At 41.4% G+C, this 23,526-nt stretch overlaps 1 protein-coding gene across 1 annotated transcript; it reads left to right on the top strand.

The window, feature by feature from the left end:
• The first annotated feature begins 1,188 nt into the window (after positions 1–1,188).
• Positions 1,189–12,422, top strand: SYAP1 (synapse associated protein 1). The gene is made up of 9 exons (XM_063456789.1): positions 1,189–1,573; positions 2,564–2,682; positions 3,666–3,732; positions 5,203–5,276; positions 6,852–6,991; positions 7,588–7,733; positions 9,366–9,424; positions 9,645–9,789; positions 11,008–12,422. The coding sequence occupies exons 1-9, from the start codon at positions 1,363–1,365 to the stop codon at positions 11,133–11,135; spliced, it is 1,089 nt and encodes a 362-aa protein (XP_063312859.1). The 5' UTR covers positions 1,189–1,362; the 3' UTR covers positions 11,136–12,422.
• The last annotated feature ends 11,104 nt before the right edge of the window (positions 12,423–23,526 follow it).

Genomic DNA, 23,526 nt, shown 5'->3' with positions numbered 1-23,526 from the left:
TTTCTTAACCAATTGTTGTACAGCAATGCTTAATTCACATTCAATCTATCCCATAGGAATGCATGATGTCAATGGTTTCCTGTGGGGGCTTCCATGTCACGAGACAGAGTTTTACTTTCAGTGCCACACAAGCGCCTTTTGTAGCTGTCATCATTTATATTGCAAGGACAGGAACATTGCACCAAGACCACTTCTTTGACATGTAGTGATCTAGGTGACTAGAGAGTCCCTTCAATCAGAGATTTAATGTGTTCTCAAGCAGAGCTGTTCACTAAATTCTGAATTGTAGCTAATAAAATCCAAATGGTAACATTAAGGCAAAACAGCTAATTTGGAAAGATTCTGTACCTCAGCTGTAGCCTTAATTTTGCAATTCAGATTTTTAGTCTCTACAAATTGTTAAAATTTAAGACTAAATTCAAGAAATATCTTCATGTTAGCTAAACCTGAATGACAAAATTTAGGCAACATTCTTCAGTTCAGCTATAGTCACATCTGGGCTATTTCAGCCTAAATATTGCCATGTGATTTAAATTAATTAGTGAATAAACCTCTGCTACCTTCTCAGTTCCATGGCTTTACCCTTACAACAGTTAAATTCAGGACATAAAGAATACACTGTCCGGATTATTCACTAAAGTAAGATGTTAGATATATATATTTTTTTCCCCAGTTCAGGTATTTTGCTGTTAAACGTGGAATTCTCTGTAGATTCCCAGCAATGTTAGTGAATCACCCTGAGTGCAGCTGTCAGCAGGCTCGTGGACCTGGACAGAGTATTAGTAAACAAGGAGGTCACGTGCCTGTCGATAACGTGACAACAAGCCTTCCCTGATCACGTGAGCTCCAACCCAATGACCAGCTCCTGCTAGAGTTCTAAGTACTAGAGTAAGCACTCAGAAATTACAGCTTTTTAAAAATGGGGTCTTACGATACTGATCAGTTAAGTGGAGTACTTTCATTTGTCCGACAGGGAAACCTCTTATGAATGTAATATGTATGTGTCTGAGGTGCACAGAGAGTTGTAAGATGCGTTGCTCGCTTTGTTGTGTAGAACTCTTTTCCTATCTGCTGAAGTAGCAGGTATGTCTATGGGTATAACGGCAGTAGCCAGGCGCCGATTGGTCGGTTGACAGGCAGGGGGCGTGGCATTTAGAGCGCTTGGAACGGGTTCTGGTTGGACACGGGATCATCTGCTCACGTCACCGCCCGGACCAGGAAGTCCTCACTGTTGGCACCACGAACGACGAGAATAACAACAACAACAACAACAGCAGCAGCAGTAGGCCATCCGGGTGGCAGGGGTGCCAGGAGCTGCGGGCATCAAGGCGGCCGCTCACTACTTTTGGGTAACTGTTCACCATGTTTCGAGGTCTAGGCAGCTGGCTGGGGCTGGACCCTGAACCGACCACCACCAGTGCAGAGGAGAAGGAGCCGGGCAGAGAGGGGGAGCAGCCTGCAGACACCCAGCATGGACAAGCCGGCATAGAGCAGGGAGGCGAAGGAGAGCCGCACGAACCCCAGCAAGAAGAGACGGAGGATGTCCTGCTGAGACAAGCCAAGGGGCTGGGCAGTGAGTGTCACATCCTGACTGCATGGCGTGTGCTGGCTGACAGTGCTTGGCCTTGTGCTGGCTGACAGTGCTTGGCCTTGTGCGCCTGCTGCACACAGAATACAATTTACATTAGCTTGTGTAATATGATTGCATGCAACTGCTGAGAGTCCGTAGAGGTTTGTTTGTTTATTTAGAAAGAAGTGTTTTTGTTCCAAATAAGTACCTTTAAAGGTTATTATTGTGCTAGATTTGTTCCTAAAGTGTCAATAGTTACAAAATCTTCCCTGAGCAAGAACAAACTCTACAATGAGGGAAGCTTTGCATTTTATAATGCATTACAAATAGGGGTTAATTCTTACTCTAAAATTTCCCTTTTAATATGAATAACTCTTTGATTTTTCTGCTCATTGTTGTACACTGAGAGATTTTGGGTTCCTCTTGATGAAAATGAAGATGGGAAAAGGAATATATATGATATAATTTGCATTCCCAAAGAAAGATCCTCCACTGTTGTAGGATTTGCAGAATAACCGTCAAAAAAAAGATCTTTTACTTACCTGAAATCCTGTGTCTGCAAAGTTCCTTCCCCCATCTTTTGTCAGCATGCAATAAACATATACATATATTTTTTAATAATTTTTATGCACATAGTTTACATAGGCATCCCGGAACAGAGTTCTAGGCTGCCAATGTCATGTGTGCTGGGATGCAACTATCCTCCAGCACACAAGTGCAGAAAACTCCGTATGTGCAGTGTTTCACGCTGAAACACTGCACGTAAATTCTCCTACCACCATCAGCACTTCCAATCACTAAAGTTGTCATGGTGGTTGGAGTATCCTTTTAAATTCGCAGTGCCTCAAGGAAGTTTAGATCTGCAAAAGTTGTGAATCTACCTTTGCTTATCGGTGTCCTCGTATATTAAAATAATTATATGGTTTAATGCAATATGCAGCAGTTGTTTTTAAAACGCAATCTTAACAACCTGTTTTGTTCTTATCTGTAAAGGTTATCTTATGAGTTTTGCATCAGTTGCTACAAAAAAGATAACAGAATCCGTAACTGAAACTGCCCATACTATCAAGAAGTCAGTTGAAGAAGGCAAAATTGATGGTATTATTGACAAGGTATGTTCTTTTCTCTTGGGAGGGTGCGTTGGAGTAAAATGACATGTTAATATCTTTTATTTCTCTTTATTGGGTTGATTATTTTTATCAAATGTTTTACGAATTCTGTGAAATTATGTATAAAATAAATTATTGATTTATTCTGTTTAAAATGTATTGTTAGAAATGTGAAGCCTAACTAAGTATTGTTAGAATTGTAGTTTACAAGTATTGGGTGTGTGTATAAAGACTGATACATTTCATGTAACCACATATAAAAATAGTAAATTTGTATCTGCCTCTCTAAACAATTAATCTTGCATTTTTTGTGCTTTGATGCTTGTTATACAGTAATTGTCAAGTAAATTAATGCAGCAATTGAAATAAACATTTTATTAGAAAGTAAAAGTTGAAATAAAGGAGGATCTCTCCTTTTGGTTAATCTAAAACAATAGGGAAATACACACAACTTTTTACATTGTGTAAAAAAGAAAATATTGCTCTACTTTAAAATCTCTGAGGAAGAATGTCTGTCTGCAAATTCAAGCAGACCTCTCAAACCTTGTATTGTGATCTTTGAGAATTTTTTTTTTTTTTTTATCTCATAAACTCCTACCCAGTTGTGATTTATGGAATAAATTATTTATTTCAGCTGCTTTCTAAACTGTTAACCATTTTTAAAACTGTTTACACACAGCCCTATTTACAGTTTCAGAGTGAAAACAACCTAATTCCTGTGTTAGATACAGGGAGAAGGGGTGAATGGTACTCTTCATGATAACATTTACAATGATCGAAGTTGTTGCGATTCTAAGAGTCACCTTTTAACAGGTTTAACTTGATGTTTAGCCTTGCTGTTGGGTTTTCATATCTGTGGGGTAATATGTCCATTGTTCTTTGCTGATATTCGGAGATCCGCTTGAAAAACAATTGTCATATGTTTTGTATAACAATACTAGCAGCTTAGGAATTCTGCTCCTAAATTCTTGTCTTTTTGTTTTTAGTCAATCATTGGTGATTTTCAAAAGGAGCAGAACAAATTTGTCAATGAAAAAAATTTAAAGAAAACAGGTAAATATTCATAGTTAGAAATTTATATTTGTGAAGTTTTATGTTGCCCTTTCACTTTGACTGTTCAAGTTGCAATCTTCTCACTGAAATGTACTAAAGGGACACTGTAGACACCCAGACCACTTCAGCTTATTGAAGTGGTCTGGGTGCAATGTCCCTTAACCCTACAGTGGTAATGAGAAACTGCAGTAATTACCTCTGAGGGTTAACTCCACCTCTAGTGGCTGTCTACCAGACAGCTACTAGAGCAAATTCCTGAATTAAAACAGACCTTTTGGTCCGGTATCTGATGCTGGACATCCTCAAGCTCTGCATGAGGACTTCCAGCGTCAGATTTGTTTCCCCATGGAAAAGCATTGAATTATGCTTTCCTATGTGGAAATCCTAATGCAAGCGCGGAGTGTGGGCAGAACATGACTCCGCATTGATGGGGACATCGGCGCTGGATTGAGGTAAGTCACTGAAGGGGTTTTAACTCCTTCAGGGCTGCGGGAGGGAACTGTAGGATTCTATAGTTCCAGGAAAACAGCTTTGTCTTCCTGGCACTATAGAATCCCTTTAAATGTGCTCTGAAACAAGCCAATCGTAAAAAGCAGCTATTATGGCTAAAATAACAAAAGCAATATCAAGTTAGTTGTAAAAAAAAAAAAAAAAGGCAAAATTTAAGTATGTATAATGTACCTTCTGTCACTACTGATTTGTTAATGGCTCAGGCAGATAAGAGCAGACTTTTTGAAGCAACATATAGGTGATGTTTTAAAATAAAATATAAAATGTGTAAGGAGGGGACACACCAAATATAGTATACTCCAGTTTGTTATTCTTTCCCAGGCTTTGCAACTTTCTCTGGCTCTGCACACACCAGACACTGACTTAATCAGTTATGATGCTCTTTTACAGTGTGGGCACAGGAAAATTTTCTTTGAGTTGTAGTATAATTTTTACATGTCCTCTTTTAGAAGATGATCACTTATCTAAATGGCATTATACCGGAGTCACACCATTGTTGGTCTTTTTGGTCCATTTCGATTATTGGTGTGTAAAGCAGTGTTTTTAAAAAACATGTCATTGCTAAGGGAGTCTGCTTAAATGTGGATTGCATATTGTAATATTCTTTATTTGCTTATTCAGCATGGCTTTCTGTGAGACTTGTGGAAACATGAACTTTCAGAGTAGGTAGATGGGAGGGAATTAGTATTGCTTCATACATTTTCCACAAATTTAATAAAAATGATCTTCCTTCTTTTCCATTCTGGTGGAAATACCTAGGTATGTATAAAAGCAACACAATGAGAATCACAGTCCTCCTAAAATGCAAATATCTGCTTGCATAAACAGATTTCATGTATCTTGTTAATTATATTGAGATGTAATTGTGCCTGTATTTAATGAATCAGTCTTCATGGTGTCATGTTTGATAAAAGGAATGTTTTTGTAATTAACCAGACATTGTATCTATGTATTCTTTAGAAGCAGCAGTACCTCCATGGGTTGGCTATAGTGAAGAGGAAACCATTCAGCAACAAATCCTGGCCTTGTCAGCAGTAAGATTACATCGTAAATTAATTTGACATTTCATTGGATTGGATTTAAATGCTAGGCCTCAGTAAATCCCTTTTGCCATAGTGACACTGATTTGCATCGTAGAGATTGAGGATTTAGACAGCTATCTGACTTTCTTACGTTTCAGTATACTCTTTACAATAACACGTAAGGCAGGTGCCTATGGCATAACATTTATGGGTTTAAATTTGATCATGTATCCCATATTTTGCTTGGATTAGACTTCCATTAAAGAAACACTATAGTGTTATGAATACAAAAATGTTATTCTGTCGCTATAGATAGTCAGGTTCCAAAATGCAGTGGAGGAGGCAATGGTTTTATTTGCCTTACTTCGCCCGGAGTGCTGATCTCCGTGTGCTAAACCACTTCTGCTGGATGAAATAATCAGTCCTGATGATCTCAGACAGTCCAGTGCTTCCCTATTGTGAGACTAGTACACATGCATGGCAAATTGCCACAATGCGGCAATCAGCATCTCCTTATGGAGATGCATTGAGTCAGTGCTTCTCTATGGGGACTGTTCAGTGTTAAGCGGTAGTGGTTCTGGTGCCTATAGTGTTTAAGTTAATGTATTGTATAATAATGGGGATTGAGCCTATAGATGCAACCTTTTTTTTAAATATGTGCAGACATAAACAGCATAAATTAGGGAGACAAGATACCAATTGCATAGCTCCTTCAATGCATATCAAAATATCAATATTACAGTTTTTAAAGGGACACTATAGTCAAAAGAACAACTACATCCTAATGTAGTTTTTCTGGTGAGTGTAGTCCGTCCCTGTAGTATTTGCATTGCTCCCCAAGGCCCAAGCCAGTCACTCAGACATTGCCAAAAGAGGTGCTTCCGTACGTTCAGCATCTTCACGCACTACATGGAAACGCTGTACTTTCTCATTCGAGATGCATTGATTAAATGCATCTCTATGAGAAGATGCTGATTGGCCAGAGTGGCATTTGGCTCCACCCCCTGCCCCACCTCCTTGGCTGAAATCATCTATTTGATCATCTTTTCTATGGCATTGTGATTGGAGATCAATTCTGATGTCAGCCAAGGAGACAGATTGGGGGTAGGACCAGCACTGGCAGACACACACAGCATTGGAATAAAAGTATGTTTTAACAATTTTTAAGGAAGGGGCAAGCGGCGGGGGGGATCAGGGGCATAAACTGCATTTTTAACACTATATAGTCAGGAATACAAGTTTGTATTCCTGACCCTACAGTGTTCCATTAAACTGGCATGGTATTTAAAGGGACACTCTATGCACCATAACCAATTCTTATAAAAGATGTTATAATGTGTCTCTGCAGTCTCTGCTTTTAATTCAGTCTCTGTTTTATCCAGGTAGCTCCACCTGTCAATCATTGATCCATAAATTGCATTTGAATTGACTATCAGCATGCATTGTGTGCTGACTAGGTAGCTGATTAACTACTTATTTTTGCTATTTTCAGTTGCTAAGGGTAACTCACAGAAAATAATGGGTTATGGTATAGACAGATTATTTAACAGTGCCATGCTTTTTTTTTTTTTTTTTTTTAAATTAAAGGACCGTCGAAACTTTCTCAGAGACCCACCTGCTGGCGTCCATTTTAATTTTGATTTTGAACAGATGTACCCTGTTGCTCTTGTTATGTTGCAAGAGGATGAGCTCCTTAATCGAATGAGATTTGACCTTGTTCCAAAATTGTGAGTTTTAACTGTTGTATTCTATGGCTCATGATGTGTTACATTTTCCCCAACATACTGTCTCATTTCAGTTGAAAATGTAATTTGTACACTTTAAAAATGTTTTTTTAAATTTATTTATTGAAATGCGATCTGCATGATTTCCATTCCAAGGTCAATTATTTATTGTACCAGGAAAACTGACAAGCAATGCTTATACAATTGACCGTTACAATGTAGTTTTAATATTTCCATTTCTGGTATAATTCTATCAAATTAGCCCAGTTTTTAAATATCCTATATAAAATGAAACGTCCCACATATTTAAAGGAGTATACAGAAAATACTGACAGATGCATTTTTTTTTTTTTTGGTGTGTGATGGTGGTATGAAACATCATTGGTCCTCGATATCAACTAGAGATGGGAGAGATGGGTACATGCATATAAATCTGCATCAGCCTAATACATTTTAAAAAAATTATCCTTATTTGCTTTATTATTATTATTATTATGTTTTATTTATTTTTATTGTTACTTTAATTTTTTTATGTAAAGATAGTTATAGATATGTGTGTATTATAAAAATAGCGGGCACATATTATCTATACATTTTAGGGTAAAAGAAGATGTCTTCTGGAGGAACTATTTTTACAGAGTTTCTCTGATTAAGCAGTCTGCTCAGCTGACAGCTCTTGCAGCCCAGCAATCTGCAGGAAAGTCTGACAAAACCAATGGACGGCAGAATGAAGCTGATTTGGAAGGTACATATGATATTGCATCTTCTCCATGTGCCCCGTAGCAAAGGGTTTTAATAATCACATTTAGTGTTTATGAACTAGTCATATGTCTCTTTTAACAGTGTAATATTATTATACTAAACTGTAATAGTCATAAACCATCTACGAGCCTCTGTGTGCTTTATTTGTTGGCACGGCGGAGTGTGCTTAATAATGGATACAAAGATTTTTCGAATTCACATAAAATAAAGGTATACTTCAACTATCGTAACCACGTCTGCTTTTTAAAGTGGTCCTGGTGGTAGGAGCCTATATTTACAGTGTTTCTATGTAAAACAGAGCACATACAGAAACACTTGAGCTTTTGTGCTGGTGGCTAGTTGTACACCCAGCGCATGTGATTTTGGCAGCGGGGAACTCTATTCTGGATTCCCTATATCAATTCCGTACATATGCACTGCACTCTGCCAACAGATGTAATGTGGTTCTTCACTTGCAGGTAGTCTGCAAGTGAAGTCCCTCTCTCCACCCCTATCATACATTAGAGTCAGGCTGACTGCTCTCTGTCTGTACAGCCCACCTCCCCTTCACATACTTTAGTGTCAGGTTGTCTGCTGTTCCTCTGTGCACCTCCACCCCTTCAAATATACAGACAGCTCTCTGTTTTCCCCCTTCTCACATACTTTTGTTACAAGTTGACAGCTCTGTCACTTCATGCTGCCCCCTTCACATACTGTAGTGTCATGTTGACAGCTATCTGTCTCTCTGTGCAGCCCTTTTTCCCTTCACATACACTGTCAGTTCTCTTTCAGTGTAGCCCTTGACACCCACCACCACCACCACCCACCTCCTCCTCCTCTCCATTCAGCACACTCTTCTCAGCTTCACTTATATAACACTCCTAAGCCCTCTCACCATGCAGTCTTCCCTCCCCTCATTTGATTGGATCTTGGATCCTGAAAGATAACACATGGTGATGACAGAGTAGGCATAGAATGGACCTGGGAGAACTTGGCGCGACACTGGATTCAAGTTATGTTTTAGGTCTTTTCTTACAGGTTTTTATTTATTAAAACAGAGGGAATCAATAGGGCATTGTGAAACCAAAAATATAATATTACAAAAAGTTGGAATAACCCCTTAGTGAGGTTTCACACTACCCAAATCTGTCTATATACTTAGGATGAAATTTGTAACGAAAAAAATAGCATAATAATGAGTATGTGTTTATGGTTTTTGTTTTAGGCAGCACTTTTAGGGTTTTTATGTCAACATATTATTTGTATAAGAATATTTCAGATTTTTAGTACTTTAGGTGTTATCATGGAAGAGATGACAAATGAAGATTAGCAGGCCTATAATATATATATATATATATATATATATATATATATATATATGTGTATATATATATATATATATATATATATATATATATATAAATTTTTTTTCTCTCTGTATCCCAAATCATACAGCCCTAATTAAATTAATATAAATGTATGGAAATTTAATGAAAAACATTTTCTTACTGATAATAGCATGTTTTGCAGTCTCCACTCCATGTATTGTACCTGAGGTTTATAGAAAATTTGTCAGCCTTTTTTTTTTTTTTCTTTCTTTAATGGCACTAACATACTCTATTTCAATCCTGCCTAGAAACTGTACGACCAAAGACTCCACCAGTAGCTATCAATTCACAGCTCAAATCCCAAGAGGTAATAACATTTTTTTTTTCTTTGTTCCCCTAGTACCTTTTTAGTCTTAGCTTTGTTTATGTGCATGCTTGCTCTATTGATGCTTGTCTGCTTTTGATGCTTCTTATTTGGTAGCACAGGATATCTGTCAATTTCTCCCATATGTTTTCAAAATACAGTTCTCAAGAACTGCCCCGTTTCTTTACGTTGTTACATTATGTCTATTTTATTTTGTTTTCAGGAGGAGGAGGAGATTTCCACAAGCCCTGAAGTTTCAGAATTTGTGAGTGAAGCCTTTGACACGTGCAATCTAAACCAAGAGGATCTAAGAAAAGAAATGGAACAACTTGTTCTTGACAAAAAAGATGAAGTTGATGCAGCTGACGGTAATTATTAAAATTGTTTAAACCTTCAAGAAGTTTTAAGCTACTGTAGGACCAAATCATTTACTTAATGTACTTGCATCTAAGACTGCGCACAGTAGTGGAGTTAGGAGTGGTGTGTCTTTAATACAATACAGTAAAAGTCTTAAAGGGAAACTATAGTGCCAGGAAAATAAACTTGTTTTCCTGGCACCCTATCTTCCTCCTGCAGTGCAGATGTAGTTAAAAACACCTTCTGTCACTTACCTGGGTCCAGCGCCGCTGTCCCTTGGCGCTGTCTCAGGTCCGCCTTCTCTCCTCGGCGCTCGGCTCGGGTCCGCCTTCTCTCCTTTTAATGCACATGTGCGGCAATAGCAGCGCTCGCATTAGGATTTCCCCATAGGATTTCTATGGGGATGGGGATTCCTATGGGGATTCCTATGAGGATTCCAATTACGCTGGAAGTCCTTATGGATTGCCTGAGGACGTCCAGCGTCAGGTTACCAAAAGTCGCCGAAGATCCGGAAGTCCCTCTAGTGGCTGTCTGGTAGACAGCCACTAGAGGAGTTACCCATAAAAGTAATTATGGCAGTTTATAAAACCATAAATAATTTTTTTTTAAAAACTGCAATAATTACCTTTGCAGGGTTAAGGGTGCTGGTATACTGCACCTCGACCACTTCAATGAGCTGAATTTGTCTAGGTGCCTATAGAGTCCCGTTAAGGGCCAATCACCATAGGAAAGTGTGATAGTTCTGCTTGAGATATATTAGAAGAAAAGGCCAGACAGGAGGTGCCCAAGAGACCCATGTTAGTATCAAATCATTCACAAACCTTTTATCTGCTTACATGGGATGCCGTGGAGAGCACCTGGCATCACACCGACTACAGTGTGCTCCTTCACTATCCTTTCCTGCATTATTTTCGTCCACACCCATACATTTCCCTTCACCACTAACCAGTTTGCATTTTGCCTTTTTTCCTGTGCGCAACATTTTTGCATGGCATCATAACGCCTTTATTCACAAACAAGGAGTAAGGCCATAATAAGTAGTGGCTGCCATTTAATTTTCAGAATATATAGGGAAGTGCTGTGGGTAGTGTTGAAAATATGTGCTGCTACTGTTCAACATTTTAAATGTGTTTTTGTACATAGACAATAAATTATATTGCTCTGTTTTACTGAACGAACAGGAATCTTCTTGTGACTTTATAATTTTCCTCCAATTTTATTTTAAATAGAAGAATCTGAAGATTGGATTAAGGAATTGCAGCAAGTCGTTCAGGAATATGAAGTTGTGTCAGATGCTGACAAAATTAAAGATGAGAATTGGGACAAAGAGATTGAGGAACTCTTACAGGAGGATTAATACAGAGTCTGATTTTCTCCCAAACACTTGACTGGAACCAAACATATGATGATATTGCTTCTTAAGTCATTCCTTCAAACTCTGCAAATTTTTAACTCACTGAAATATAGTTTGTGGATTTGACTTTTTTTTTTTTTTTTTTTTTTTTGTTCCTCCTCCTAACCAACATTTACAGCTGTAAAGGATTATGGCTGACTGATCTACCAATTTAAAAAGGAAAAGGAATGCTAAAAACTTTTTGGAATGTCCTTTCTGTTGTGATCTTCAAGTTTAATGAAATATATCTGGCTCTGATTTCCTCTGTTAAAACAAAAATATGTATCTTACAGAGTGAGTTTATCGGTTAATATACATTTCTCCTACTTTTTCTGTGGTCTATAAATTACAAAACTCAAAGATGTGTAGTTTATATGGTTTACCAATGTGTTAAGCACCTATGTAATTGTTGGTGCCAAATTATAGGGCATGATCCTTTTTTAATATCATTTTCACTATATAGCATTCTATTTTAATCTTTCCAAAAGTAATGGTTATATTTAATTATTAAATTATGTGCTGCAGAATAAGGTGTCTTCTCTCTACAGGGACATGGAGATGATGCATTAACGTGAAATCAGTCAAAGAAGCGGAATAATTGCAATCTGTTATTTCTGCTTTTTTTTTTTCATTCATCTGTCACAACTTTTTAAAGTAGAATAAAAACAAAACACACAACACCATTTGACTGCCTTTAAAGAAACAATAACAGCACCCTAACCACTACAGCGTGCGGTAGTCGCTATGGTGCCGCGAGGGTTTATTGGCTCAGAGGATCAGCTGATGCTGGCAGCCAATACTGCTGGGCCTAACTTAAGAGAACAGAAGCACCTGAGCTGTAATGGTGGTGGGAGAGGCGCCTAGCTGTCCCATGGTAAGAAGTCAGACCTTTTTAAAAGCATGTTGTAGTGGTTATGGTACTTCTGTTGTTCCTTTAAAGTTGAACTGCCGCTTCCTTAGAGTAACAGTTCCTTATCCACTCTCCCCAGTTAATACTATTGAAGTGCTGCAGTTGGTGTCAATTAAAAAAAATAATAATAATAATATAGTCTCTGCAGCATTTCTATTTCCCAAGGTTTCATCATTAGCACAAGATGCTACTGGCCTGCTTGTGCATATTGGTGAGCTTGCACGTTGCAACTGTGTGGGTTGAAATAATTTTGTATAGTATGCCAGGACAGCCAGGCATAAAGAGTACGTTAAAAAGAAAAACATTGCATAATTTAAAAAAAATAAAATGGTAAAACACAGGGATTTATTATGTTTGCTGTTTTTTTTTATATTGTGCCAATAACCAGAATGGGGCTGTTCAACTTGAAATCATTACTTATCATTTTTTTTTTTTTTGTCTACATTTTATGTTTTTGTTATGAGATTTTTTTCAAATTACCTGCAAGATGCCAGCCGTAAAATGATGGCAGTATGTAGACACATTTATTAGGAATGCAAATAATAAGGACAGCAGTCATAATAAGGGCACTTTAATGTGTGTATTTTCTAAAAAGTGTAAAGATCTGAGGTATGGAAAATGAAATTTATGGATATACATATCCTGCTAACCAATTTTAGGCTCTTTAAATAGAGGCTCGTTAAAAAAAAACCTCTGAAAATGAATGCTAAACATTGTTAATGCTTACCATAGTGAATTGTTGGATTCATTGTTTCTCAATGAAAAGTGTCTGATTTGAGGAGTGCGGAGATTGCCTCTTCTGCACGCTATGTCATTAAATCTATGAGATGCATGGGATTGGCCAGAAGTCATCATTACTAATTATTTTACAGGATGTTGTGAAGCAGCTCCTTGGATTATAAGCCTGCAATGGAATAAAGGTGAGTTGTATTGTATTCAGGTGTGGGATAATTGGTTCGATAACACTCTAACGATAAAAATAGTTTAACTAAAACTATTTTGACACCTGAGCGGGAATTAACCAAAGGGCAAGATACTGAGTTTCTCTAACCTTTTTAGGGTTTTTATGTCAACATATGATTTGTATAAGAATATTTCAGATTTTTAGTACTTTAGGTGTAATCGTGGAAGAGATGACAAATGAAGATTAGCAGGCCTCTAAAAAAAATTATATATATATATAAAGTAAATTTTTTTTTTTTGCTGTGTATCACAAAACCTACAGCCCTAATTAAATTAATATAAATCTATGGAGATTTAATGAAAAGCATTAAACATTAATATGAGAACTCAGAGTTCTCATATTCTCTGTTTATTTTTTCAAGTTAGATTGTTTGTTTATCTGGAATTTACACCATTGAATGAAAAGCTGAAATTCGCCTATAATTGCAGTAACCTTTTTTTTGAATTAGATACTTTTTCTTTTAACTTTATAAAATTAAAGATTTAGCAAAATAAATCATAATCTACTAACGCCCAGCCACACTTTGTAAATGAAAAGAAGAAATAGAAACATTGTTTAACGGGCCAATACAAACCATTATCTGGAAATCTATTAATAAACATTCTATACATAAGACACAAGGTCACACATTTATGCTGGAAGAAAGGAAATTTAGTGTAAGGCAATATTTTTTTACAGTAAGAACGATGATGTGGAATTCTCTGCCTGAAGAGGTGGTTTTATCAGAGTCCGTATAGATGTTTAAATAGCAGTTGGATAAATACTTGCAAAAACATAACATACAGGGATATAATTTCTAATTAGTGGGGTAATAACTGCTTGATCCAATGAGATATCTGAATGCCATTTTTTGGGCCAAGACGAAGTTATTTCCTAATTTGTTGCAAAATTGGAAGCGCTTCCGACTGGGGTTTTTTTTTTTTAAATTGCCTTCTTTTGGATCAACAGCAAAAACGTGAGCGAGGCTGAACTTGATGGACGCAAGTCTTTTTTAGCTATGTAACTATGTACAACTTCTGTGTTAGGAATACAAAACTATAGTGTCCCTGTGACACCCCCTTGCAACAAATTAAAATCCCTCTTTGCACTTCCTTTATTCAAGTGCTGAGGTGGCTCTGCGCTGGCTCTGCCTCCTCCAACCCCCGTGCAAGGGAGAATCTAATATGCACTAGGCATGCCCCATTGGAAAGAATTGGCTTAATGCTTTCCTGTGGGGATTGTGAGATGCTGGATAGTGATGTCCCGAACGGTTCGCTTGCGAACATAGCTTGTTCGCGTTCGCCATGGACGGCAAACATATGCGATGTTCGGTCCACCCCCTATTCGTCATCATTGAGTAAACTTTGACCCTGTACCTCACAGTCAGCAGACACATTCAAGCCAATCAGCAGCAGACCCTCCCTCCCAGACCTTCCCACCTCCTAGACAGCATACAATTTATATTAATTCTGAAGCTGCATTCTTTTTTTTTTTTTTTAAGACAGAAGTGTGTTATATTTGAGCATGCTAGGCTGAACGTGCGTATATCATGGCTAGTTGCACTGAGGGTATGAGTATATAGCAGTACATTGTTGTGAAAGATGGCTGTCATGGTTAGGGTGTAGCTTGCACGTCAGAGGCGACTCTAATTAGGCGGTTTAGGCGGCCGCCTAAGGTCTCGCACTGGCTGGGGCCTCGCAGCCGCCTAAACCGCCTGTGGGCAGACTGTGTCAGGTCCTCGGTCACTGACCGAGGCCCTGACACCAGGAGGGGGCCCAGCGGCTTGCCCGGTATGCCGCCGGGTGCGAGGCCCCTCCTGGCTGCCTGGCCAGCCACCGCAGAGAGCAGAGCTACAGACCATGCGTCTCGCGAAAACCGGCCAATCAGAGCGTTGCCGCGGGTTACCACGGCAACGCTCTGATGGTCTCGCGAGATTACATGGTCTGCAGCTCTGCGGAGCTGAGCGGAGCTGCAGACCGGGAGCAGTGGCCACCGGACCACCAGGGAGCCCACTGGACCACCAGGGACTAAAGGTAGGCTCTCTCGCCCCCCACCACCCTCAGCCTCATCACCACCCTCAGCCTCCCTACCACTTTCAGCCTCACCACCCTCCTCACCACCCTCAGCACCCCACAACCCTCAGCCTCCCCACCCTCCCCAATACCCTCAGCCTCACCACCCCACCAGCCTCAGCACCCCCCACCACCCTCAGCCTCACCACCACCCTCAGCCTCACTACCACCCTAAGCCTCACCCTCAGCCGCATCACCCTCCCTCACCCCCTCAGCCTCACCCCCCTCAGACTCACCACCCTCAGCCTCACCCCCCTCCTTCTCATATCACCCCCTCCTTCTCATATCACCCCCCTCCTTCTCACATCACATCGCCCCCCTCACTCTCACATCACCCCCCCTCACTCTCACATCACCCCCCCTCACTCTCACATCACTCACTCTCACATCACCCCCCTCACTCTCACATCACCCCCCTCACTCTCACATCAACCCCCCTCACTCTCACATCAACCCCCTCACTCTCACATCAACCCCCTCACTCTCACATCACCCCCTCACTCTCACATCACCCCCCTCACTCTCACATCACCCCCCTCACTCTCACATCACCCCCCTCACTCTCACATCACCCCCCTCACTCTCACATCACCCCCCTCACTCTCACATCACCCCCCTCACTCTCACATCACCCCTCTCACTCTCACATCACCCCCCTCACTCTCACATCACCCCCTTCTCTCTCACATCAACCCCCCCTCACTCTCACATCAACCCCCCCTCCTCACCATCACCCCCCTCACACCATCACCCCCCATACACACAACACACTTCAGTGTCAGACAAAAACGCAAGCATGCTCACAGAGACATACATTCTCACACACAAGGATACTCTCTGTCAGACCCACTCTCAGGCACATACACAGGTAAACTGTGCATCAATGTGTATATGTGACACTTTTTTGTTAGTGGGGCCTCATGTTTGAGTTTCGCCTAAGGGCTCATAAAGTCTAGAGCCGCCTCTTTTGCACGTTATCAACTGTGTATTTATATCAGCAGCTCCCCCACTAGTTATAAATCAAGTGTGAGTCGCCCCATGAGATGAGACTAGTGGATAACATAATACATGAACGGTTAAGGTAAAGGCATGTAAGGAACTACGACAATAAACTCTTTAGGAGGTGAAATAATGACATGTTTAAACGCTTGCTACTTTACGATTAGTTAATGTGCAGAGAGCAGTTCATGTGATTAAAGGCATGGTGTGGAAGATCGGCTATAGTGGGACATGCTTGGCAGGCTGCTGTTTACTGCTTGTGCTCATCCGATCCCTTCTGGGCACCAGGTGCAGACCCTGGGAGTCTCTGATACTAGACGTGCAATTCGTTTCGGTCCGAATATGAATTCGGATGAATTTCGGGCAATTCGGACATTTGGGTACTTCCAACATTTGCGGAAGTTTGCGTTCGCCGTTCGCGAACGAAACATTTTATGTTCGCAACATCACTAATGCTGGATCTTCTCATGCCAAATGTGAAGACGTCCAGCATCATTTCACAGAGTTAAACTGTGTAAAACACAAGGAAATGACTCTAATGGCTGTCTTAACACTTTAATTTAAACATTGTAGTGTTAAGGGGACAGGGACACTGCACTTAGATAACTTCAATTGGAGGAAGTGGTCTGGGTGACTGTAGTGTCCATTTAATTCTCCTTTTCTATATGCTTCCAAGTGCAAAGGACTGACAGGGTTATTTACTAAAGTGAGAATTCAATGTGAATTTAAAATTTAAGGTAAAAATAACTAAAGTGGAAAATTTCTCTGTCAGTTTATGCTTTCAGTTTTACCACTGTGCCCTCAAAGTGGAAATTCACTTTGAATTCTCACGTTAGTGAGTAACCCTATGAGATTATTGAGACCTAACTAAGATGTAAGAAAGCGCTTCCAACTTTGTAACAAACTAGGAAAAAATGCCTTCTTAACCCCAGAATTGCAGTCATATCTCCTTGGATCAAGTAGCTATTACCACACTAATAAAAATATCAAATAGCTGTTTAAACATCTGGATAGACTCTGATAAAACCACCTATTCAGGCAGAAAATTCCACATCCTTATTGCTCTTACTGTAAATGTATTTGAAAGAAAAGTGCTCTGTGCAATATATAAGGCGCCTAATAATAAATACACATCAATTAAAAGTATACAGCAGCTCAACACACGTGTAAATATCCCTAATTTACACACATAATATGCCAAGAAAAGTGAGCGCTAGTGTATATACTGAGGGGGTTTAGATGAGTGTTCTCCCACTTGAGGGGATATATAGAGACAATATTTCCTAGAACACAGATGTGTTCATTTTTTAGACCTCAATATTTATATAGAGGAGAACAAAATTAAAACAAGTACCTTTTTAAAAAAGGTCGATGTAAATAGTTATATTCAAGGTAACAGCTGCCATTACTCCCCATGGCTTTTAAATGCCCTGAAATCACAATTAATATGAATCAAAAAAAAATTGCACAGATAATGATACATTTGGTGAACAGGCACAAAAAAATAATTGATGATTTCAGTGAAAATAAGTTGCTAGATATAGCCTTCCAAGAAGTTAACACCCAGGATAGAGATTCACTAATAACATATAAAGAAAAACAACAAAATACAAATGCTAATATATCTTTTATTTGTGATTTTAATTGTCAGAGTAAACAATTGAGGAAAATTATGCCTAAATACTGGCTAAATGTAAAAAAGCGACGAGACACTTAACTTAATTCTCCCGGAAAGCCCAAAAATGATATTATGTGGTGTTCCAAATCTGAGATGTAACCTCACTCAGAATCACTCTTCTTTAAATAAGACCATAAAAAAATCTGTTTAATGAATATGGGGGGTTCTATGGATGTGGGATGTGTGGAGCCTGTAAGAACACAAAAAGCTCCAATCAAAATTTTAAGAGAGAGATCATAACCTGTTATTCTAAACATGTAATTTATATGATTAAATGTACATTTAATTTAGCCTACATAGGACGTACTACTCGCCCTCTGCAGGTTAGAATACAGGAGCATATACGGAACATCAGGAATGGTTTTATTAAGCATAGTCTGTCCTTACATTTTAAAATCAAACACAACAGTGATCCAAGTCAAATGAGCTTCATGGGTATCCAGAAAGTTCATTTTAATTGGAGGGGAGATGATGTTATTAAAAAAATGGGATAAACGGAAATGAAGTGGATCTCCAACTTAAATACGCTGCAACCCAATGGCTTGAATAATGATTTCGAGCTTTGCCACGTTCTACAATAAAAAAACTCCTTGTTAAATATCCCCATAGTACCATAACATTTGACATTTTTACATTTTTCTAATTTTCTAATTTTTTTTCATTATTTTGGTTTGGATTTCTTTAGATTTTTTACCACACTTAGACCAATTTGAGGTATCAATATATGTGTCAATCTAGAATACTGATTAATCGAATGGGTGTTTGCTGTGATCTATATGCTAAGGTATATCTGTACACAGCTATTCCACACACAGCATTTGAGTTCACTCAGATACTGATTATGTCTAGAAGTTATTATCCCTAATGCATGTTGATAAGAATCTGCTGTTATAAATAGCGAGAATACAATAGGGTATTTCACTTTTGATCTTTTCTTCCATATGTACTTAGTCTTTTATCTATTTTTTTTTGTCTTATGTTTTATCATTTGTACAGTAATATATTCCATTTACACAAGACATTGATGGACTATACGTCCTGTTGAATACATTGCTATTATTTTTGACGAATTTTATGTACATTTAAGAATGTACATAAGAACTGCCCATATACAAGATGATTCCTTGGACTTCAATGAGGTAGGCGCAGACTCAGTACCATGCCACTAAGGGGGCCGATCTTCAAGGACTTTGAGTCTTGCCCGCAACATCACTTCTGGTTTCGGATGAAGGAGTTACGAGCAACAGCTAAAACCACACACACCATCCGCGCTGTGATTGGCCGCCGAAGGAGCACGGCGACCAATCAGATAAAGAACACAGGTATATGAATACAGACTTTTCAGGAAACAGATATTCTGACTGAGAAAGCCGACAGACGAAACACGTCTCGGAGAGAGAGTAGAGTCCACTTCATATCATATTTCTGTGACTGGTATTACTTATATATTTATTTTTGTATTTTAAAATAAAGTGTTATTTTATCCATTTACCAATCCAGTGGATTCTGACTGTTTCCTGCTCCTATATACAAGAAGGACAGTGTCTACCTTAAAGACACATACACTCTGACACTAAGTGTATGTATATATATATATATACTGAACAAAATTATAAATGCAACACTTTTGTTTTTGCCCCCATTTTTCATGAGCTGAACCTAAAGAACTAAGACGTTTTCTATGTACACAAAAGGTCTATTTCTCTCAAATATTGTTCACAAATCTGTCTAAATCTGTGTTAGTGAGCTCTTCTTATTTGCCAAGATAATCCATCCATCTCACAGGTGTAGGATATCAAGATGCTGATTAGACAGCATGATTATTGCACAGGTGTGCCCGAGGCTGGCCACAATAAAAGGCCACTCTAAAATGTGCAGTTTTACTGTATTGGCGAGGTCCGTAGGGTCTGAAAATCAGTCAATATCTGGTGTGACCATTTAATGGCGAGGAAAACTATATATAATATGTGTGGGTACAGTAAATGAGTAAGAGGAAAATTACAGCTAAACACAAACACCGCAGAAATGTAAAAACAGCCCTGGTCCTCAACAGTAAGATAATTGAAAAATGGTCTGGTCACTAAGGGGTTAATGACAACTCTGTACTTTATCTTGAAGCCAATGTTCTACCCAAGAATAAGAATTTTTGTCTAGCCCAATTATTTTGAGTTTGAACACTTACTTATTGTGAGGACTGGTATCAAACACCTTGGCAAAATCCAAGTAGATCACATACATTGCAACACCCTGATCTATACTTCTACTTACTTCAATAACTCTTCAAATACTTTGCCAGCCATAGAAGTTAAGCTCACATGTCTATAATTTCCAGGCAAACATTTTGAACCTTTTTGAATATAGAAACCACATCTGCCTTTCTCCAATCCTCCCGTACAATTCTTGAAAGAAAAGATTCTTGAAAGATTAAATACAGACGGGGCGTGGCTTGGACGTCGACCAGGATGGACGCATAAACTGTGAGCTCCGCTCCACCGGTCCGCCTAAAGCCCTTTTTATAAGCTTACTTTCGCTCTTATGGGTCGTAATCGTCGGGGTGACCCTCCCGGGACCCCCAGAGGCACGCAGAATAGCCAATCCCTAGGTCCGATGGACGGATTCCTAGTTACAACGACGGACGCACGAGGAGAGGCCGGAGGCCCCAAGATGGCGACCGCTCCCCAGCCACAGGGAGACCCCCCAGCCTCTACCCTAGAGAGCATCGGTGAGGAGATCCGCACGATTGCGGCATCTATGGCGTCCATGGCCACGAAGGCCGACCTCCTGGTCCACACCACTACAATCCAGGATGCTCTTCGGGCCGAGATAGCGGGCCTCCGGACGGAGGTCTCCGCACAAGGGACCCGGATACAGGAACTAGAACGTTCCCGAGAGACACATGCAAACAGACAAGCGGCAACCGACACGGCTCTATCCCGACAAGGCGAACTGCTCTTACAAATGCGCAGAGCAGTGGAAGATCTTGACAACCGTGGCCGCAGATGTAATATCCGCGTCCGCGGCATGCCGGAGGCGGAAGGTGAGGAACACATCGAAGACACCCTAACTGCACTTTTCCGGATGATCCTACCTGGAGATGCCCCGCTGGAAATCCGGTATGACAGAGCACACAGAGCCCTAAGGCCTCGCTCAGCCGAGGAGGGCCCGAGGGACATTGTTTGTTGCGTCCATTCGTTTGCCACGAAGGATGCCATTATGAAAGCTGCCAGGGCGCAACCTACATGGGACTTTCACGGCACACCTATTTCCCTGTTTAATGACCTGTCCCCAACAACTCTAGAAGCAAGGCGCGCACTGCGGCCCATCACCGCATTGCTCAGGTCCCACAACATACCATACAAATGGGGCTTTCCATTCGCATTGTTGGCGAGACACGGGAATGGCTGGGTGCCACTCCGCGGACCAGAAGAAGCTCCCGGTTTCCTGGAAACGCTGGATCTCCCTCCTGTGCAGATCCCGGACTGGATCCTGGGTCCCCTGGGGGCAGGCCGGGGACCACAACGCGCACTCCGCCGCCGCAGAGGCCGCTCACCACGAGAGCATGCAAACCACGACCATGAGGCCCGAGCACAACATTAGAAACAAGTCCCCTTCTGGACTGCCCTGTTACACAGGTACTGTTTCCCCGACATAAGACATGGCAAGCAAGAGCTCTGGCGGGCTGGCTCTCGCTTTCGCTTGCCCCTCACCCGACTCCCCCCTCCGTTCTTCCCTCCACCTTCCCCCCTTTTTACTTATGTTCCTAAGAGGCCATGCTTGGGGTTGCCAACGGGTGGGAACTGAGACTGCCTGCATTTTGGGAGGGCTGGGGGTGATCTTGCAATATCCTACCTATGGCTTCGGGCCCCCCTCCCCCCCCCCCCCTCCCCCTCCCCCCCAATCGATCAGAGGTTATCACCATGCATGTTGTTTTCCTGGAGAACTTACGGCGTGGAGCGCTCCTTCCCCCCCCCTCCCCCCGAGGGGACATTAGCTGGGACTCCCATGTTGGACCTTTGGGGGGGGGGAGAGGGGGTGGATGTGGGTATGTTGCTCCGCTATACACTGGAGGTGGCCCACCGGGACTCATCTAACTCGGGGGCGGGGACATGAGACTTCTCTACCAGCCATCACCGATACTGGCCACGTACAGCACTGAATCGCCTGGTCGAGAGGGTCCACCTCCTACGGACATGTAACGTAAAATGTTCATCTTGCTACTCCGGTCATATTTTTGTTACTGTAAGCATTATGTGGGGTTTGTAATTTTTATAAATGGAAACATACGTCACGTTAATAGGGGTAGACATAGTCGGGAGATATGTTGCTGTACACCATCACGCACAATGTTTAGGACTGGGAGTTGAATACCACAAAGTTCAATATTGTACGGGGGGGTGGAGGGGGGGCTGGGGGGCGGGATACGAGCTTCCTCATTGGGGACTCACGGCTCATGGACTTTGGGGCAGCTCCCCCGCGTCTATGCGGCTATGGGGGGGGAGGGGTGGGGGGGGGGATGGGCGGGGGCCCGCTCACCTGACGTAGCTAACCAGATCACCCATAAGTTCCGCATAATAACGGGCGCGGGGGGTGTTGGCGGGTGAGGGGAGGTTCAAGGGGGGGGAAACTGATGTGCAGGTCCGGGGAACCAAAGAGGGGGGACACGGGGCGGGATGGCCCGGAAGGACACGTTAGATGTACTCTAGTTACCGGTTGGGCGAAACTGTTAATAACGTTATGCTTGTTTTTGATATAACTTATTTGATGCAATACAGTTGACTTTGTATTAGCGTGACCCATACATCATAATGATGTCGCACTTGGGCTCGGACTCGGGTGGAGCTGGACGGATCGGACTACATCTCACTCACACATATTGTAATACTCCTGGCGTAGACGCCAATCACTGCTCTACACACCCACTTGCGCGACTCCCCCGACGGAGCCACGGGCGTACTCTCACGCTGATCAGGCGATCGCGAGAGGCGTCTGGCCACTCCCAACGGGGCGCAGGTGTCCTTCCTATCGGAAGGCGACTTCGGGGCGCCACCACCTTTTAGCCCTGCAGGGAATAACCCTGGAGGGGGGTAGTGACGGACCACCCTCATTTTAACTTTTACCTACCATTCCCACATACTTCACTCCTCAGATACACTAATACACACACACTCACACACAACACATACAGGTACTTGGTTCGGACACCGGCTGCCAACTGCTTGACCGGTACACCTGTAGACAGAAACAGACGAGACGTTTGGACCCTTACCCACACGAAACAGTGCGGGTGACCTACAGATAAAACGCTAGACACACAGAGACTCACAACACACCTGGGCCGCGCCGCCTCATCGGGGCTGGGTGTCGCTCAGCGGCCCCCCTAGTGGTTGAGCCCGACCCTAGAGAGGAGACAACATGGCGTACCGCAGCGCTCCCATGTCTGTATTGACACTCAACTGCAGGGGATTGAACATCCCGGAAAGACGCACCCACCTCCTGAGGATGCTGCGTCGACAAGGCACATCAATAGCGTTACTACAGGAAACGCATTTTAAAGAAGGAGCTGTTCCTAGGCTTCGCAATGCACAATACCCTCTAAGTTATTGCAATAATCACCCGTTAGCTCGCCGAGCGGGAGTGGCTATCCTGATCGCGGCTAACTTGGGGTTTCGAGAATTGGATAGACTGTCAGACGACCAAGGAAGATTCCTCTTCCTGAAGGGGGTGATAGCCGATAGAGTGTACACTCTGGCGTC

The sequence above is a fragment of the Pelobates fuscus genome, chromosome 1 (genome assembly GCF_036172605.1).
Source record: "Pelobates fuscus isolate aPelFus1 chromosome 1, aPelFus1.pri, whole genome shotgun sequence".
NCBI lineage: Eukaryota > Metazoa > Chordata > Amphibia > Anura > Pelobatidae > Pelobates > Pelobates fuscus.
The sequence above is the reverse complement of the archived record's forward strand: the minus strand, read 5'-3'. Positions and strand labels throughout refer to the sequence as shown.

What these genes read in the sequence shown, in the direction of transcription:
- SYAP1 (XM_063456789.1), top strand. Translation starts at nt 1,363, where the DNA reads ATGTTTCGAGGTCTAGGCAGCTGGCTGGGGCTGGACCCTGAACCGACC. An exon ending in TTGATGGTATTATTGACAAG is followed by an intron (nt 2,683 to 3,665) that starts GTATGTTCTTTT and finishes TTTTGTTTTTAG; the next exon opens with TCAATCATTGGTGATTTTCA. An exon ending in AAAAAATTTAAAGAAAACAG is followed by an intron (nt 3,733 to 5,202) that starts GTAAATATTCAT and finishes TGTATTCTTTAG; the next exon opens with AAGCAGCAGTACCTCCATGG.